This window comes from Bufo gargarizans, chromosome 2 (genome assembly GCF_014858855.1).
Source record: "Bufo gargarizans isolate SCDJY-AF-19 chromosome 2, ASM1485885v1, whole genome shotgun sequence".
Classification (NCBI taxonomy): domain Eukaryota; kingdom Metazoa; phylum Chordata; class Amphibia; order Anura; family Bufonidae; genus Bufo; species Bufo gargarizans.
Window position 1 is genome coordinate 584,385,765 of NC_058081.1, and position 20,633 is coordinate 584,406,397.

The 20,633-nt window shown below is 48.4% G+C and overlaps 1 protein-coding gene across 1 annotated transcript in view; it reads left to right on the forward strand.

Annotated features, from left to right (window-relative positions):
- NOC2L (NOC2 like nucleolar associated transcriptional repressor) overlaps positions 1-20,633 on the forward strand; it is a 108,194-nt gene that overhangs the window by 66,614 nt on the left and 20,947 nt on the right. Inside the window, exon 15 of the mRNA XM_044281806.1 lies at positions 12,817-12,960. Within this exon, the coding sequence (XP_044137741.1) occupies positions 12,817-12,960 (144 nt within the window). The remainder of the gene's footprint in view (positions 1-12,816; positions 12,961-20,633) is intronic.

Here is a 20,633-nt window from a genome sequence, read left to right on the forward strand (position 1 = left end):
GTTTGTATTCAGTGCGGGCGCAGTGTGTTCACCTCATGCATTGCCCCCGCATGGAATTCTCGCCCGTGTAAAAGGGGCCTAAAGGGTCAGTCTCACTTCAGTTAGTGGCTTTTATCATGTAGAGAAAGTTGATACAAGGCACTTCAAATGTACTGTGATTCTCCATATTGCCGCCTTTGCCGTCTTGATTCATTTTTCCATCACATTATACACTGCTCGTTTCCTTGGTTACGACCACCCTGCAATCCATCTGCGGTGGTCATGCTTGCACACTATAGGAAAATGCGTCAGCCTCTCTGGTGACCGAGACACTGGAAGCTCCTATATGCTGGTGCTTTTTCCTATAGTGTTTTAGCATGACCACCGCTGCTGGATTGCAAGGTGGTCATAACCATGGAAACGAGCAGTGTATGATGTGATGGAAAAATGAATCAAGGAAGCAATCACAATACATTAGTAAGTGCCTTGTATTAACTTTCTCTACATGATTAATGCCATTTGCTTAAGTGAGACAACCCCTTTAACTAACGTGTCTGCACCTAGAGTCTGTCTAAAAAGAAATTGGTGCGACTAGAATTTCGCAACTTTTTAATTCTCTCGAAAGGGGGGTTTACTTAATGGGAAGGGGTGTGGCCTAATGCGTGACATATCGCTTTACTATTTTGGTGTAAAAATTCTAACTCAAACTAAGCCAATCAAAAGTTGAGCTGGACAAAAATTTGTAGCCCTGCTTCAGATTTATCATTCAGCCTGAGCCACTGTAGTAAATGCGCCGGTTTAGACAGCCGATTGAGTTTACGACATCTAAATCTGCTCTGAAATGCTTTGGATGATCAAATTTCATCGGCATATTGTCCTGTATACAGTTTGTCTAGGCATTTCCTCTTGCTCGCAAAATTGCAGGACACTTGGTCCCCCCGTGACCACACAACCATTAGTGGCTGCCCTTGGTCCCCCATGTTTTTGTATTAATGGGTAAAGGATTCTATACTCTAGCTGTTGATTCTGATTCTCGAATGATCTTACTGTTCTTGGAAATGAATGAGGGTCAATTTCTCAATTCTTCCCCAATATGAACATATTAAGGCCCAGAAGTCTCTCCTTAAACTATAAAATCATGAAGATGGTTCAGCTGTTTTGTAGCTTGGAAGCAGCTACTTTAGAGTTCACTGAGGCTACATTTGCAGTCAAGATATATAGGCATGAGGCTAGGCTTTGCTGAAAACATTAAATTATTTGTAGCCTATCGAGAGACAGATTAATAGTCCATGTGGAGGCTTTGTAATATATCCCAGATGCACATTGCGTTTCTCAGTTAATCATCTTAGCCTTGTCTTACTGATCTCCTGTGCTGAATAAGCCTGTGGTAGAAATGCGTGAGTTGTCTTCAGTTGCAGGTGTTTTGTGTACAGCACATTACACACCGTTCTCATTGCCTCCTGCACAGTTTTGTTTTTCCTTTGCTTCTTTTTCTTTCTTGACCATAAATCACTAGAATTGGCTATAACTGAATGTTAAAGGGCTTCTGTGCCTTGTGATTTTTCAGCAGGATTGCCCATTGGTCAGACCATTACTCTACTAAATTTACGTCTGGTTCTGCACATTGCCTGAATTTATTTGCTGGGGGTGGGGGGTTTCTATGATTTTATACCTACCATTGTATAAGGGCCCGAATCCTGTGAATCTATATACAAGTTGAGTAAATTTGTAATGCATGCATTTCTTATGGTGACCATACACAGAAGAACCCTCCATCTTTCTTGTCTGTATGGAGGGCCTCCACACTGATGTCTAGGGAAAGAAGGATCGAGTGCATTACATTTTTACAGCTAGCACAACTATATACACTACTCACAAAAAGTTAGGGATATTTGGCTTGTGGGTGAAATTTCAGGATGAACCTAAAATGCGCTCTGACCTTTACAGGTGAACTTGATTTGATCTTCTCTAAACTTTTGAATGCACATGTCCAACTGTTCAATGGTTCAATACTTTTTGCACAACTTGCTGTTCTCTAACGAGGAGCTTAATGGCAAAATTCACAACAGGTATTTGATCCATGAATCGCCCAATAAATTTCCTGTTTCAATTAGAGTTGGTATTTAAACAGTCCTCCTCATCGCGCTGTTCACATTTTGACATGAGACCAAGACAACACCTGAGAATTAAGCAACAGTAAATCGTCATTGTGAGGCTTCAAGCAGGATGTTCTCAGATGGAAGTGGCCACTGAGCTTAGAGTGTCAGTGTCATCAGGTTGCAACAGAGATACTGGAAGAGTCACAGGCATACAAGTGGAGGTCCTTAACCAGTCTGGGATGTGGCTAATCACTTCATTGTCAACAATGCCCTGCGGAATCGGATGACGAAGGTCACACAACTCCAGGCACATTTAAGGGAGTTGAGAGGCACCCAAATGTCAAGTCAAACCACTCAAAACTGTTTACGTCTGCGTGCTAGATGACCTACAAGGGTACCTGACCACAAGTGTCATCATCTTGCATGGGCCAGGGATCATCTACGCTAAACGAAGGACCAGTCGGCCTCGGGGCTGTTCACTGATAAGTCGATTCACACTTAGAAGAAATGATGGTCGCCAAGGATGTTGGACACATCAAGGAGAGTGCTACGCATCAGCCACTGCTATCACCAGACGAGCCTTTGGTGGTGGTGTTAGTGTGGGCAGATGTGTCTAGTCAATACAGAACTGCCCTACACTTTGTGAATGGTGCAGTGACAAGCCCCTACTACTACTAACATCATTCATCCAGTCATTGTGCCTCTATATGAACAACACAGGCCTAATTTTGTCTTCGTGGATGACAATGCGCCAGCTCATCGAGGTCACCTCATTAGGGAACGGCTGCTGGAGACTGGGTTATCTCAAATGGAGTGACCTGCACTTTCTCCAGACCTGAATCCCATTAAAAAAACCTATGGGATCAACTGAGGCGCCACGTAGAGGCTCGTAACTCTGTACCCCAGAACCTCACTGACCTGAGGGCCGCCTTTCAAAAATAGTGGGATGCCATGCCTCAGCAGGAAATAAGTCTACTTGTGAACAGCATGAGACTTCGTTATCAAGCTATTATTGATGCTCAAGGCCACATGAGAAATTATTGAGAAATGTAAATTTTTTTGTGGGGGTATACCCACCACTGGTGTTGGCTTTTGTTTCATTTAATTGTTTGAGATGAGGAGATCACCATTGCTGCTTTTACTTAAATACCCAACTTTCATGATATAATATCACTGGAGCGTGATCTTTGTACCTTTTCCATAAATGTCACCCTAAAGCCAATATGTCAATCAAGAAGGGGAGGGAGGGACTTTCAGAGAAAGCGGGAAGAGTCAGGGTGCACATTGCACCTTGGGCCTGCCTTTGGTGCACTTAACTGCTCATTTGCACATGGATTAAAAATGCCTTTTCTCAAGAGATCTGTAAGTGAAATGAATTATTGCGTTTAGCTGAGCTAGCGCTACAAGGCGTTGGGGGACATATATCAAGTCATTTATGCCACTATTGTAGTGTAAAAAAGTTTCAATTTATGGTGCATGCCATCATTTGTGACTTTCAGCTTAAGCCTCTTGTCTGAAGTGGAAAAAAGGTCGGGGCTTAGCAGGAGGGGGCAGAACTTCTGCCTCCTTCCGGATTTGCTATAACTTGCCCGAAAAGCGGCTAATTCATTAAGAGCCAGTTGCCCTTTAAAAAATCAAGTGCATCTTACTCCAGCGCAGGGGGATCAAGACTGGCGCGTGGGAATTAACGTGTCCCACATTGTGCCTGGTTCCACAGAATTTCCCAGTGACAGACTCCCTTTATATAGACCTTTTCAAACTTTAAGCTAACAAAGAAATAATCAGTCCCTTCCATTTCCACTTTCCACCAACAATAACCCAAGAAGGTAGACCAGGAGTCATATTACATAGCTCAGGGTCATCATTACTCCAATAGTAGCACAAATGAGGGTATTATATTAAGTCCATTGATATCTGTAAAGAGCAAAAGTCATGAGTGCACCCCAAGCACAACATGACTTCATGGTAAGTACATACAAATCGCCCTTAGGAAAGTCCTGTCTGGAGTCAATGCAGCTGTAGCCAGCCATATGGACCATGGGTCCTCACATTTCCTTCCAGTCTTCCTCGTAATATAACCATTCTTCCACATAGAGAAAAGCTCATTCTGCGCAGTTAGTTTTCTGGCCATGTAAAGCATCCAGCACACACCAGTATACATATATATAGCGATAAGCCTCCATACACAGGGTTAATTAAATCTACCACTCCCTTCTAAAAGTGTATTAGTTATGGACACAGCCTCATGGTATGCTGCATGTCAGCCTGACCTATCCTGCTTTATTACAGAGGTGAGTCTAGTATGCCACTCTTGCGTGTTTTGTACAGTAAGTAGATTGACTTACCGTATCTCACTCTTCTTCCTCACCGTCAGGTTTCCTGATGCACTTTTGAAAGCCAAAACCAAGAGCGAATTCTAAAAACAGGGTAAGGCCTCATGCACACGACCCTATGCGTTTTGCGGCCTTCAAGTTGCGGATCCTCAAAATACATATACAGTCCGGGTTGCATCAGCGTATTTTGCAGTCCTATTGTCTTCTGTGGCTCAGCGGTTTGCATTTTGCGACCAAGTTTAGGACGTTCTATCTTTTTTGTGGTACAGGCATGCAGATGTGGATTGCACATAGATCATCCGTGTGCTTTCCATATCCGTATGTCCATTCCACAAATGTGGACCACTGACTTATTGGTCAATGGGTTCACCCAAAAAAAAAAAAGCGGATGACACAAGGACCGCATCCGTATTTTGCAGATCCTTGATTTGCAGACCACAAAATAGATAGTCATGTGCATGAGGCCTACATCGTATCTCTCTGTTCTACTTTCTCTCCTTTTATAATCCGCTCCAGTGATGGATGAAGCAGAGTCTTTTTTCTTTTTACAGTAAATATTAGGAGTTCCCGATTGCCATATGCAAGTTATACCAAACTGGCCCCGAAGCTGCTAAATTAATATGTCCGCCAGTAACATGAGACTTTGGGAGTCAGACTGGTGAGGCATTGCATGCCTGTGGTCTGTATGTACACACTGACGGGGGTTGTCCCATGAAAAATATTCTGCAACTGGATGTGAATACTTCTGTAATTAAAAATGTAGTATATTCACTGAGTTATTTCATAAAATGTATCTGTATAGCGCCACCTGCTGTTTGTTCTTTTTCTTATTCCTCTATATTTATACAATTAGCCAGCACTCCATTTGATGTGATTAGTGAATTTTATTCAGCCGGACATAATGATGCACAATGTACAGTTATGACAATGTTTCAGGCTAAATGTGTCCCACATGTGGTCCTTTTTGGGCCTGATGAAGGGCTCTCGTATAGCCCGAAACGTTGTCATAACTATACATTGTGCATCATTATGTCTAGCTGAATAAAATTCAATAATCATTACATCAATCAAACGGAGTGCTGTCTAATTGTACAAATCGGGCACCCTCAAACTGCGGCCTCCAGCTGTTGCAAAACTACAACTCCAATCATGCCTACAGGTATCGGCCTACAGCAGGGCATTGTGGGAGCTGTAGTTTTACAACAGATGGAGGGCCGCAGTTTGAGGATGCCTTGTATAAATACTACAAGTGTGTTTCCTGAGGTGGAGCGAGGAACATATCCGTGACGTGCACCCCAAAACAAGCCAGGCTACTGTTGAGTGCTGTGACCACTTGAAATTACACCTTGCTGGTGTGGACACACGTGCTCAGTTCCATCCTGGGTTGCCAGCAGAAGGGCAGTCTTCCTGGGCTGAATTTCTGCAGGTAACACATGCTGATTTTGTTGAAATGCTGTGAAATCCACACAGAAATCTTCATGAACTACACTGAAGTCTGCACGTACCCTAAGGGTAGCTACACAACATGTGGATTATGTGTGGTTTTTGTTTTGTTTTTTTTGGGGGGTTTTTTCACGTAAAACCACACCATAATGCAGGAGCGGCTAACTGAATGAGATGTGCCAAATCTCATCTACACTGAGTATTTCTTACGTTCAATAAGAGACCTGCTCTGCAGGCCTGTCAAGAGATTCCGCACCTTATAGATAGCGGTTTTCACCATAGACTTCATTAGGATTGTTCAAATAAACAAACGCCACACCAAAAACAGATTGTGCGCAGATTAATGTGCTTTATTTCATATTTATATATATATTTTTTTCATGCAGGTTTTTCTGTATACAAATCCTCCCCGTGTGCAGGTGGCCTAATAGTTACATAGTGCGTCTTTCATCTTGTACCGTCTTCTCCCCCCATTGTTGCGTTCTCCACTATTTTTACATGACCTCCCTTAGACTGCTGTAATTAAACCTGCTGCGGATAAATGGAGCTGGAGACGTGCGCGTCCATAGGTGGCTTGTGTGGGTGTGAGTCGATGCGTAGCCTTCCAGAGAACAGAGTGTGTGTGTGTGTGTGTGTGTGTGTGTGTGTGCGAGCATCATTGGCAGCCTGACAGCTTCTATCCAGATAATCGCCGGCTGGCGCGGCTCTTGGGTGATGCGCTCTTTCTGTCTCGGTGACATGCACACCCCCCCCCCCCCCCCTGTGCTGGGAGAAAAAGAGCGAGGCGGCAGAGTTGTTTTGGCAGACTGCAAATCCCAGCTCCGGAGCGGCGTGTAGCTATTAGTCGCTCTTTATTAACCCTTCACTTGCACGCGTTAGAGCCTATGGCCCAGAAGTGACAACCCCAGAATAGCATGTCCAGCAGCTCTGGGGTTACAGGCAGCGGTTTGGATGCTCGTCAGAGATGTGCTTTCGTGTTGGGAGGCAGCAAACACCCCCCTGCCATTCTATTTTCAGCGTGCAGCTGCGAGGGTTTCAGGATGTTTTAGTAACTGCGGGTCACTCTTCCCATATTAATTATGGCAAAGTTTGCCAAACAGCCCGCCGCTCCGAAAGATGGCCTCTCATTACAGTTCCCTTCCTTCCGTCCTGTTTAGACTGCTTTTGGCAGACGGCTATTATCGGGGGCAGTTTCTTCTCCTAATTTCTGGCCAGCACGCTCCGGTGAGCAAATACGCTTTTTCCGTTTTTGCTCTCCTCGCGCCTAGGAATGAGCGAGTGACCGGGGCCGTTGTGTGAAAAGGACCAGGTTCTGGAAACTTGGGTGGACACATGACCCCATCCAAGGAGAGCCAGATGTATCGCGCCGTGGGTCACACGCAAGCAGATTAGACTGCAGAGCCTTCACAGCTGACGTTAGCACGGAAATTTGGAAACCTGCCCCCCTGTTCCCCTCCTTTTCTCATGCGTCATCCATGAGACCACACGTTGACACGTAGGAGACCCCCAGGGCTGTCTGCGGCTCAGGGCTCTGTTAGCAGTTACCATCCCCTATCCCTGCCCGATCCCAGATGTGTACGCAGAGAAACTCCAAGAGAGGAACTGGGAACAGAGCCCGCAGTCTCCTGCCAGAGGGGTTTCTCCTAGCACGGCTGCAGATGTGCAAACAGCCGCTCTGTGCTTTGTGGCTCAGCGGCCTCAGGGCGTATATCGCCAAAGTTTGGGGATTAGCTAAATTATCCAGAGCTGCTTTTTTTTTTTTTGTCTTTTTGGAAAATAATTTTCACGTCATGGTAATTTAATAACTGCTCTGGAAAGGTCGCAGTGCGTCCTGTGATGCAGAATATTTCAGTAATTAATTACACACAGGTGAGGGAATACTTTGGACTTGGATTGTAACAATCCAAAACTTCATGGAGATTGGTGGTAATATCCAGTGCTAATACGGTAGTTACACATGTGGAATGGAGGGAGTAGTGGTGCGCTATAAGGGGGTATTCACACGTGGCAGACTTGCTGCAGAAATCTCTGAAACTGAGAATTGATTCCATTTATCTTACAGCAAGCACATGGGCCTAGGTTATCCCAGGGGCTCAGGCTGGCTGATAAATGTGGTGCAGGGATAGACCCTTTTCTCCGACTCTGTACCAACTATTGGTTGACTTGCTTTGAATCAGATTTTTACGCATCTTTTTCCCGACCCTTTCTGTAAACCTCTGCCTGCTTTCCACTAGATCCCACCTTTTTGTTGAGTTTGTTGGGGAAAAAAAGTACAGAAACCCAAGACGCACCAAATTTTTCCATTTTGCGCCACTTTTTTTGTCGCAGATACGTTAGTAAATCTGGACCATAGTTTAGAAGTCCCAGCTTGCACACCTACTCTGCAGTTCTTGTAGAAGTGGAAGGGGGATTCTAGGCGTGTCAGAGGTTGCTGGCTCCTGAACTAATGTGTATGGGACCCTCCCGGCAGATGTTCAGGGAGATAAGGATTGGGCTGTTGGATTTTAACCACCATCAGGGGTATCTGGCATACTGCCCACTCTCTAGCTGAGCATGCTTGTGTATTGGTTAAGGGAGGGTTAGATAAGAGGTTGGGGGAGGTTTGTCATATGGCAGGTATCTAATGTGTATGGCTAGACTAAAGGTCCCCAAACATATACCCGTTTTCGACGGGACTGGCTGGCAATCTAAAGGCGGGTTTAGATGGGCTGGTTGAGTGGCCAGTTGTCGGGAAGAAAGCACTCCGTCCCAACAGTTGCTTGCTCTAGTGAAGGAGGCCACCAGTTACATGCAGCGATCTCTTTCACAGTATGAGGACAATGGGTCTCTATTACCATCCCTCATCCCCATACATCTGCACTGTTTCTGAGCTGCAGATTTTCTGTTTAGACGGCACGATCTGATGTCCAGAAATGATGATTGGTGGTGCCTGCACGACAGGGTCACCCAATGAATGAGCATTTCACTTGTTCATCTGTGTTTGGCGGCGCATTTAGACGCCCAGATTATCGGGAACAAGTGTTTGCTGGAAGGGTCGTTCCCTATAATCTGGACGAATATTGGTTTGTGTAAATATGTATGGATAGCTCCTGACCCTCCACTGAGATGTTAACAGATGATGATGGGTTACAAAAGGATAAGGTGCGTTGCTTTTTAAAGGGGTTATCCCATCTTGGACAATGGGGGCATATCGCAAGGATATGCCCCCATTGTCTGATAGGTGCGGGTCCCACCTCTGGGACCCGCACCTACAACGAGAACGGAGCCGGGGAGAGTTGTGGCTCGAGGACCCCAGGTTTCCCAGGGTCCGACCACCACCAGGCACAGCTCCCCGCCTCTCCCATTGAAGTGAATGGGAGTGCACCGCACATGCGCGGCCAACGCTCCCATTCATTTCTATGGGGCCGACGGAAATAGCTGAGCCAGCGCTCAACTTTTTTCGGAGGCTCCATAGAAATGAACGGAGGGCGGCTGCGCATGCGCAGTGCGCCCTCCTCCACCTTCTCTGCTCCGTTCTCCTTTTATAGGTGCGGGTCCCAGAGGTGGGACCCGCACCTATCAGACAATGGGGGCATATCCTTGCGATATGCCCCCATTGTGTAAGATTGGATAACCCCTTTAACACCCGATCCTTTGTTCTCCTGTAGATAAGCCAATGCCAGAGATGTCTGACAATGCCTTAAGGTCCCTTTACACGGGAAGATATTAGCAGATAGTCAGGACGGAAGTGTTCCTTCCCGACAAAATGCTGCTCGCTGGTGGAGGAGACCAGCGTATTTACCTGCAGCAGTCTCCTCCAGAGTATGGGGAGGAGCGATCGCTAATGCCATTGCTCTTGGCCATACTAACTTGTTTGACAGCAGTAGATGGTGTTTACATAGCATGATCTGCTGCACGCGCACAAACGATCGTATTACCCAATGAACAAGCGTTTGGCTTGTTCATTGGGTAATCGGCGGTACATATACACCATCTGATTGTCGCTAACGAATGCCTGTGCAATTCTCGGCCCATGTAAAGGGCCTTTTTACTCCGTTCTTCTAATTAAAAATACATAGGATCTCGCCCAAGTGTGTATGGGGGTCGGGGGAGAGATTGTTCAGGTGTGGGCACCTATGGAATTGTTCTGTAAAGACCTCCCCTGGTGGTCTTGTAGGCACATTAGATAAAGAAAAATTCCTGATTTATTATGGTACTAGTGAAATTGGCAAAACCATTGTGCCAGCCTTACAGTATTAACCATAAGTGTGCCAGCCTCGCAGTAGTGACCAAAAAAAGTAGTGCCTATAGAGTAGAGGCTGCTGCATAATCGCCTGTTCATGTGAACCTGTGCCGGTACAGCTGATTGTGTATGTAAGCTGCTCCCAGACATATCGGGTGCTGGGTGGTATGTCTCTTGGAAAATGATAGAGATCCTTCTCTTCCCTGACATTGTGTGTTGTGGGTTAGACGATCTACAGTTCCACCAAAAACTGTGGTTCAGCCAGCATTACACTGTATATTAGGGCCTAAAAGGAGTTATACAAGACTATAAAATGATCCCCCCCCCCCCCCCCCCCATACACTGGGGCCCTCACAATAAATATACTTGGCTGGCTCCCCGCTCCCTGAACCGCTTTTGGTCCCCGCACTGCCGCTGCTGCTTCTCTCCGTGCGCAGATAGAGGGGGTAGGGGTGAGGCAGCCAGTGGTAGGCGGTGACAGGGATGACCCTCCATAGTGTCACATGCAATGCTAGGGAGGCTCGACCCTGTCCCCGACTGCCGCTGTCATGCGTGCACTGAGAACCTGCAGCGGCTGTGCGTGGACCAGGAGCGGCGTGGGGAGCCAGGTAAGTATAGTCATTGTGAGGGGCATGGCATATGAAGTAGTATTTTATAGTCTTCTATAACCCCTTTGAAATTACCAGTAGATTTCTTCTGGCATAGGTATGGCACCATTGTTATATTTGCTGGTCATTTCAATAATCTTGAACATGGACTTCAGGGTCTAGTGACTTTCTTGAGGTGCTGGGTCACCCCAAAATCTAGTTCTTTGAAAGTTCCTAGGTTTGTTAGTGTTTGCACCCATCAGATACATCTACATCCCCTGCGTATCCCATGACCTCTACAGGTGCATATTGTAGAAGGGTGCATTCACATGACTGTGTATTTTCGGTCCACGGACCCATTCATTTCTATGGGGCTGCAAAAATGCAGACAGCTCACGGATGTCATCGGTGTGTTGTCCACATTCATGCGGCCAAGCCAAAAATGATCGATTATGACCTATTGTCCGTTTTGCAGACCGGAATAGGCATTTTTTTTCAATGGGGCCCATGAAAAGTGCCGGATGCACACTGACTGCATCTGTATTATGCGGATCCACAAAACTGATACTGTCATGTGAATGCACCTATGTGCTATGCCGTAGTTTTGGTCCGCATTATTTGCGGAACGGATGTGGACCAATTCATCTCAAAGGGGGCCACAAAAGATGTGCACAACACTCCCATATGCTGTCCACATCTGTAAGTCTGTTCCACAGCCCCACAAAAAAAAAATCAAAATGTCATATTCTTGTCAGTTTTGTGGACAAGGATAGGACAATTGTGTAGGATAAAAAAAAATGCAGGCTCTCGGCCGGTAACAATGTTTTGCGGAACCGTGAAAAACCGATACGGTTGTGTGCAGGAGCCCTTATTCAGTATATCTGCTCTGTCTCCGCAGTTGGCTCACCATGCCAGCGCATGTACAATTAATACTTTAAAAAAAAATATAATAATAATAAAAAAATGTATTCTTTTTATTGAAAAAATTTGTAAGAACTTATACGTAATGCAATTCGAGTGTGCAAATCGAAAGTTTACATTTTTGAACAATAAACGTCAATGCACCACGAAAAACAAGTGTACAGACGGTCATGTTCTACAGCATATCACCCTACTTAATTAGTAATTCCTATTGCATTGGTTCAGAATAGTAGGGGTTATTAGAATGTTTTCTCTCAAGATCGAGTGTATGACCAGGGGATGATGATGGGGGGTGGTGGATTCCTAATGTGGAAAGCATCTGACTTTGATTATGTCGGTTTACTTGGGGTGATTCTTATTAGTCCTAAGTGACGGTCTCAGAATGTGTTTGCCTGGTATGTCGGTTTTCCGGTAAAGGGCGTGTGTTAGAGGGGAAAAAAGGAGGTCCGGCAATTTTGTGATGTTCCGTTAGTTACGGATATAGCCAAGCAATGGGTAGTGCTTCATTATTAGTCAAATTTTCTAAAAGCTTTCCATGGTCCCCGTATCTTCAGGAACTTCGAGTGAGTGTGGGTCTCCCAGTGGGCGAGCCCCTAAAACCGATATATATCTGGTCGACTTGCTCTATCCAATCTGATATAGTTGCTCTTCCATAAGTATGGAATTAGAAGTCTTGCTGCTGTGATAAGCATGGTAGGGAGATTGTTGTACCTCCCCCTCGAATGCTTCTAGGAAATAAAGCTTTGGCGGAGCATTGGATAAAGAAAAGATATATGTTGGAGAAAGCAGTTTTTTGGGTAATTGGGTAATTTTTTAATAGGTTCTTCTATCAAGAAAGGGTTCTGTTTTGAGTTGGAGGTCGAGAGATGCGCCTAATGTCCCTGTGGAAGTCTAATAAGTGGAGGAATGGCGCTTTCTGAACCCTGGGAAGATCTAGGAGCTTTTCCCAGTTAATCCCACCGTGATTAGCCAAGAGAGGCCAGACCCCAGATGGTTTTTCTATGTTGGGGTGCAAAATGGGATTGTAGAAAGTCCAAAGGGATGTTGATATGAGGGAACCTGAAGAGTACCTGTGTTTTGTAAAGGTAAGTCCAAACATTTATCATGCTCCTCATCAGCAAGGATGGTGATGGTTCCTTATGTGAGTGCGGGCGGATCAATTAATACTTGTTTGCCTTCTTTTTGGCAAACCTTAATGGTAATTTTTTTTTATTTTTTGTTTTGCCCCGTAGCTGAAATCTTTTCTGAAGGAATGTAAAGTGTCCAATTACTGCAAGCCGATGCGCCAACTGCTGGAGAAGATCCAGGAGAATTCGTCCTACATAACTAGCAAGAGGCAGAAGTGCGCCTTTGGGGTGTCTGACAGAGCCGCTGTGGTAAGTTCTTTGTATCCCATAAACCCTGCCTCCTCCCACAATGCATCGGGCCAGAATCTCTGCGATGTGCGGCGAGATCAGTGCTAAATCTCAGCTCTTCGAATTCGCTGGAAAAAAGATAAAAAATTTTACTGAAGTATTAGGCAACAGTCATTTCTCAATAAACTGTTTTAGTATTCCCTATAGGGTGGATGCACACGTGGCTTATTGGTACAACTGCGAGTTTGTCTGCAGAAAATCTGCCACGAAATCCGCATGTGTTACATGCGGCTTTTGATGAGGATTTCGTGTAGACTTGCTGCAGATTTTTACCCTTTGTAGTGCCTACGGTGAGATCTGCTTCCGTTATGTGGCAGACACGCATCTGGATCTGCATGTAACAAATGCAGATTTTTCAGCAGATTTGCTACAGACTAAATCATAGCGCCATGTGGCAATGCACCCTTACACCCATGCAGCGTTTAGGGGGAATTTTGAGGCATAAAATGGCAGAGAATACAGTTTTTCTTAGTTTTCCATTGACATTAAAGGGGCTGCCAGGGCTACAGATATTGATGACTTATCGACGGGATAGTTCATCAATATCAGATTGGGATCAGACTCCTGGCACCCCCACAATCGGCTATATAAAGGGGCGCGGCGTCTCCCTTGTAGCATCGATGCAATGTAATTACAGCTGTTTGTGCCATTCAGGTGAATGGGAGAGGAAGCTGTAATTACACTGCCACGTGAGCACCGTGGACACTTCAGACAGCTGATTAGCGGGGCTGTCGGCAGTTGGAGGATAGGTCATCTATATCTGTAGCCTGGGCAACCCCTTTAATGAAGTTATAGGAGTTGGCCCATCTCATACGGTGGGGTGGGGGGCGGTTGTGCGTCTCACTAGAATATGACCCCAATGTCTGACAAGTGGGAGTCCCAACTCTGGGACCCACACCTTATCTTTAGAATGGAGCCTGCAAAGTGAAGGAGAGTGGACAGCACATGCGCAGCCGCCTTCCATTCATTTCTAGCAGCGCTCCACTATTTCCATCAGCCCAATTCATAGAAGTGAACGGAGCGGTGGCCGTGCTTGTGCAGTGCACTTCCCATTAATATGTATGGGACTTTAGAAAATAGTTGAGCATGCGGGTCCATTCTACAGAGTTGGGACCCCCACCTATCAGACATTGGGGGCATATCCTAGCATTACACCTCCAATGTACCCTCTCCTACTATGTCCTTCTCCCATACCATGTAGATTGTGAGCCTTCACGGGCAGGGCCCTCTCTCCTTCTGTACCAGTCTGTAACTAGTCTTGTTTATGCTTAGTGCAATTGTCTGTATTATCTATGTGCACCCCTTATCATATGTACATGGTGCTTTAATAATAAATAATAATAATGTATGAGATGGGCTAACCTCTTTAAATGTGAACCAAAAACCTCTTTTTGGAAAACATGACTGGTACGGTTCGCCCTCTTGATCAATAGGATGATAACGCAGCATAACCATTTACATGTGCAGCCGCTAAGAGCGTTTATTACTGGGGGGACTGGGAAGGCTTTTCCTGTGGTCAGTGTGTAGTGCAGTAAGTATAGAGTTACCCTGTATCTGGTATATACACCAGAACCTGACCTTCTGTCCTTTAGTGAGTGTCATATGACCCAACCCTAATTATCTAACCCCCCCTCCCAGCCCTGGACCCTCACGTAAGGTAAGACCTCCCATGCATTACACTGCAGTACATTGCAGGCACCTCTGTCTCCAAAGGGAGCAGATAAATCCTGATAATTAGCATTGTGTTTGCTGGCTGACGGAGCCTGATCTCCTCTGCAACCCTAGAACAGCACACACGGATGTAATGCCTTCATAAATATTTTAATGGCAGACTGCTGGTAATATAAATCAGGGGGCTGGGAGTGCCAGAAGCAGTCCGTAGACACTCTGGCACCACCTCGCAGGGACAGAGGCAACGGGAAAGTGTCAGATCAGAGACACCCACGTGTTGTGGTCTCTGCAGCAGGATGAAGTAGTGCTGGGGAATTGCAGGTGGTGCCACTAAGTAAGAAGACGCATGGCTCTAGCCGTACATAATAGATGGAACCGGATTTGTCCTCTGTTAAGAGTTGATTAATTATTCTAGATAAAATAGCTTTGGCATTTTGCACGGGGACAGAATGTGCTGCCGGTTCTGCTAAATTGGAGACGCTCGGTCGTATGATGCCGTGTAACTGAGCCTCATGGGAATTATTAAGGGGTGTTGTGCTTTCAGCAACTAAAGTGTTATCTATATTAAAAGGACAATTTCTACAACTTTCCAGTGAACTTTCTGTATCAGTCCTGGGTTTCAAGATCTCTGCTTGCTGTCATTCAAAGGGTCCTTGATTGTTTCCCTCCAGTGGATGGACACAGAGGTACTACTTGGGCCGTTACAGGACATGGGTCCGCCAATTGTCCTGTCATGTGACCAAGAGAGGTTTTTATCTACAGTGAAAGTTCCTATTGGATGACAGCAAGCAGTGGTATTGACAAGCTGGAGGAGAATTGGGTCCCTTTACATTACACAATGAGTAACCTTGCTGGGCCCGAGATCTGCATATGGGGACTATCGTAGCTCCTCTGGGGTTTGTCGTCCAGCTTTCTCGGTCAACTAAATTGCAAATCTGCCCAATTACACAGAGATCTGGGGGCGGGCGGGAGGGGGGGTGGATGCAGCGTGACTAGGCACATTTCTGTTCGTACATTTGATGTCTTTGTTCATGTCTCATTAATATCAGTCTGTTCCCCCGTGACTCATTCCCATTTGTATGCCTCCTGTGGTGCTTACGCATGTGCAGTCTAGTCTGACGGAAATCCTGGGGCTTCCAGTTGTCAGATGACGTCAAGAGCCCCTGTGGACACTATGGAATACTCACAGCGGAGACCGACGCTCTCCGAGGGCTTCATTAGTGGAGAGAGAGCGAGGAAGCGAGAGGTTGTCCTGTGTTAGAAGGGGAATATGGCCGCTCCTCCACGTGGTGTTTGTTCGCACGTGCGCTTATCTTCGCGCGCGCGCTTATTTTCGCGCATATTTTCGCGCGATTATTTTCGCGCATATTTTTCGCGCGCTTATTTCGCGCGCTTTTTTCGCGCCATAGTGACGCGTTCGGGGGGGCGGAGCCTCGGCATGCCGCTCTGACTCTCCTTACACCGGAGACTCTGTTTGCTCACGGCCGTGCAGCTCCTCATCACTCTACTCCGTTTTGTGCCAGGCAAGCCGGTAGCTCAGTGGTAATGCTGCTGCTGCTGCTGCTGCCCCATGTCCAGGCTTTCTGACTTCAAAGCCCCTTTCAGCCTTCAATAATTGTTTACATTATTCTAGATGGGGACACAGGTCGGCATGGCGCCTTCCTGGTCCCCCGTGGAATGCCCGCCGCCGTCCTTGGACGCTGCCTGGCTGCCTCCATTGCCCCCCAAAGAAGACAAGTGGATCCGGGCTCGACCTGCAGCTCCGGTATCCCACCAGCTACTGGGTCTCCTGCTGCCACCCTCCACCAGGACACTGCACTCCTGGACAAGGAGTCAGAAGCCTGAAGAGGTGCATCCCTGCTGGTCCTGGAGTAGAGGGAGAAGATCTGCAGGAGCAGATAAGTATTACCTGCATCCCTGCCTTACCCCCCTCCTCCACGTCCATGGGAGCCTGCGGTCCCCGCTTGGGCATCTGCCATGTCCAGCGCGGCCGCTAAATTGGTCTTAGTCGCCAAGGCAACCATGTCCTTTAATCCTGTGGCGCTAACAACTCCATCTCTCTGTGGTCCCCACAGTGGGTGACTGACTACGAAGAGGCAGCGTGAGCGGCAGCATCCCACCTCGGATATCTCCGTCTCTCCACCCCCCTCACCTCGCCGGTGGCGCTTGCGGACTGCTCTTCCCCCTCCCTAGGGAGAGTAATCCGAAGGGGAATTATCCGGCTCGGACGAGCCAGGTCCCTTTTGGACTATAGGGCATTTTCAAATCCTGTGACGCCAACCACCTCTCTAAGTGGTTTTCCACAGAAGACGCCCGACTACTAACAGGGAGTGTGAGCAGCAGCATCCCTCCTCGGATGGCTCCGGCTCTCCCCCCCCCCCCCCCCCCCTCGTCTAGAGGCGCGTTGGGGCGACTCTCCCCTCCCTTAGGGAGCGCAAGTCTGAAGGAGAATTTCCGGCTCTGATTAGGTCATGGAGCGGGACCCCTCGCCTAAGCTCTCCACCAGGGTGGCTGACTTAGTGGCGGCTGTCCGAGACGCCTTTATTCTCCAAGGGGATTCTCCTCCTTCCACTGGTCAGGAGTTCCCCCTTTTTCCGTCCAGGCAGTCGGAGACTACCATGTTCCCGGTCCATGAGGGATTTTTCCGCGGTCATGTCCAGGGCCTGGGGTAGTCTTAATAAGGTTCTCGACCACCCAGCGCATGAATATACTTTCTTTTCCCTGCTGACGGCGAGGAGAGGTGTCTCCTCCCCCTAAGGTGGATCCTCCGGTGGCCGGATTAGCCAATTATATGGCCCTTCCTGTCTTAGTCAGTTCCTCTTTCCAGGATGCTGTAGACAGACGCATAGACTCTCTTCCAGGTCCTTTTTTCGCTGGCAGCGCGTCCCTGTGACCTACCTTTCACTCAGCAGGAATAGCCAGTGCTCTCTCGGTGTGGTTACAGCACCACCACCAGGAACTGGCGGTACGAGATGCGGCTACTAACACACTGGAGTTGGTTCTCCAGATGTCTCAGGCTTCTAAGATTCTTTGCAAAGCTTCTAGGGACATTGTTTCCCTCTTTGCCCGCAGGTTGGCCATCTCTGTCACTCAGCGCGAAGAGATCTGATTGAAGGTGTGGGACGCTGACGCCTCCACCAAGCGTTCCCTTGCTAATCTCCCCTTTGGGGTTTCCAGACCTTATGGGGATCAGCTGGACGAGTTCATCTCTGCATGCCTTTTGCCGTTTCTCATCTGGTAGGCCGTCGCCTGCTTCCTCCGCTGGGGGTCTCAGGTCGCCCGCAAAGAGGCCTTCCTTTGCACCAGCCTTCCCGGCGCTAGAGGGCCCAGTCAGCCCGCCCTGCTGCTCCTAGGTCTATCACATGTCCCGATTGCGGAATCCCACCATCGATTCCTGCGCTTCGCCATTATGAGTCGACACTGTCAGTTTGTCGCCCTTCCTTCGGGTTGGCGACCACCCCGCGGGTCCTTACCACGGTCCTGGACCGCTCATGGCGCTTCTTCGTACCAAGGGCATTCCTTTGCTGCCCTATCGGGACGATATCCGGATAGAGGCCCCCCTCTCTACCGCAGACCAAGGACAGCGTCCGGATCACTGTTCAGACTCTGGAACGGTTCGGCTGGCTGGTAACTTTCCCAAACTCCTGCCTCTTCCCGTCCCAGAGGCTCTCCTTCCGGAGGATGATTTTGGACACCTCGGCTGCCAAAGTATTCTACCAGCCTTCAAGTCCTCTCAGATCCAGGGGGCAGTGTCGCATCTGCTGCGCTCCCCGTGCCTCTCCATTCGGGAATACTTGCAGGTCCTGGGTCTTATGGTAGCCTCTTTCGAGGCCTTCCATATGCCCAGTTTTCACACTCGCCTGGCGCAACAGGAGATCCTTTACCTTTCAGCGGGTTCGGGCAGCTCTCCCTAGGTGGCTGTTCCCGATGAACCTGAGGTCGGGGAGTTCCTTTCTCGCATTCTCCTGGACGATCGCCACCACCGATGCCAGCATCCTGGGTTGGGGGGGGCGTTTTCCAGTCTCGCACGGTTCAGGGGATTTGGTCGGCGGCAGAGTCTCGCCTTCCAATCAACTTTCTGGAACTGGGGGCGATTTTTTCCGCTCTCTCTCTCCTATTGGACCTCTCTCCTTGCGGGCCTCCCAGTGCGGGTTCAAACGGGCAATGCTGCGGCCGTGGCCTATATCGCCCATCAGGGCGGGACCCGCAGCCGGATGGTGATGCAGGAGGTGAAGAGAATTCTGACGTGGGTGGAGACGCACGTTCTGGTGTTGTCAGCAGTTGGCATTCCAGGAGTGGACAACTGGACAGCGGACTTTCTAAGCCACTACACGGTGGATCCAAGCGAGTGGTCTCTGCATCCAGAAGGGTTCGAAGAAGTCTGCCACAGATGGGACCGTCCGGATGTGGACTTAATGGCGTCCGGGTTCAACAACAAGATCCCAGTGGTCCTGGCTCGCGCCCGAGATCCGGAGGCGTACGGATGGATGCGCAGGTGTCTCCGTGGCAGGACTTCAGCCTCCTCTGTTTTCCTCTCCTACCACAGGGTCTACGCCAGTTCGAGGCGGAAGGGAATCCGACCGTTCTCATCACCCCAGAGTGGCCTCGCCGCGCGTGGTTTTTCGGACGTGGCTCGGTTGCTGACGGACGCCCCATGGCCTCTTCCCGACAGACAGGACCTACTGTCTCAGGGCCCGTTCTTCCACCGGAATTTGCGGTCTCTTCGTTTACCGGCGTGACTGTTGAAACCGCCATCCTGATGAAGATGGGGTTCTCGGATTCAGTGGTTAGGACCATGATCAGTCCGGGGAAGTCTTCTTCCTCCCGGATTTACTATCGTACCTGGATGGCCTTCCTGTCCTTTTGTGAGGGTTCGGGGTTCCCTCCCCTTCGGTTTTCCATCTTGATGGTACTGTCTTTTCTTCAGTCTGGGCTTGTGCAGGGACTGTCGCTTAGTTCCCTGTAAGGTCAGGTTTCGGCGCGGGCCGTCAGAGGTCCCTTGCTCTTAAGGGTCCGGTGGTGACCTTTCTTCGGGGGTGGCGCATTCGGTTCCCCGTATGTTCCCCCTTTGTCTCCTTGGGATCTCAATTTGGTTCTGCGCGCTCTGCAGTCGGCCCCCTTCGAGCCTTTGAGGAGGGTCTCTCTGACTGTTCTCATCTGGACTTCCTTGTGACCATAGCTTCTGATACAGCTACATAGCGTAGTGATTAAAGTTCTGGGCTATTATGCAGTGGCTGTGAGTTCACATCCCATCACGAGCTTTTAAGTCAGACTGGTGTCGAAGCTGGCCGCTCTTTCCTGTCAGGAGCCTTTCTGGTTTTCCACCAGGATTAAGTTGTGCTCCGTCCAGTCCCCTTCTTTTTGCCCAGGGTGGTCTCTCCCTTCCACCTTGATGAGGATCTTGTCCTGCCTTCCTTTTGTCCTTCTCCGGCTAACCCCAAGGAACGCACTCTGCAGTCCCTGGATGTTGTACGGGTCCTGGAGGTGTTTCTCGCGGCTACTGCTTCCGTCCGCCGTTCTTGGCGCTCTGGATCTGCTTGGCTATTTCCGCGGCTTGTCGCGCTTGTGGTGGAGTTCCCCCGGCTAGGATTGTCGCTCGCTCCACTAGGGCGGTGGGGGCTTCCTGGGCAAGACGCAATCGTGCCTCTGCGTCTCAGCTGTGTACGGCGGCCACCTGGTCGTCCTTGCATACCTTTGCAAATTTTTGTCAGTTGCATTCACTGGCTTCGGCTGATGCGGCTTTGGCCGCAGGGTTTTGCAGGCTGTGGTTCCTGTTTGACCGTTGGGCGTTCCTTCTGGCGGTGCTGATATTTTTTCCCACCCCATGGACTGCTTTTGGACGTCCCATGGTCTGTGTCCCCCAATGGAAAAAAGTACGAGAAAAGGAGATTTTTGTGAAACTCACCTGTAAAATCTTTTTCTCGTCTTTTCCATTGGGGGACACAGCTCCCACCCATTATTCC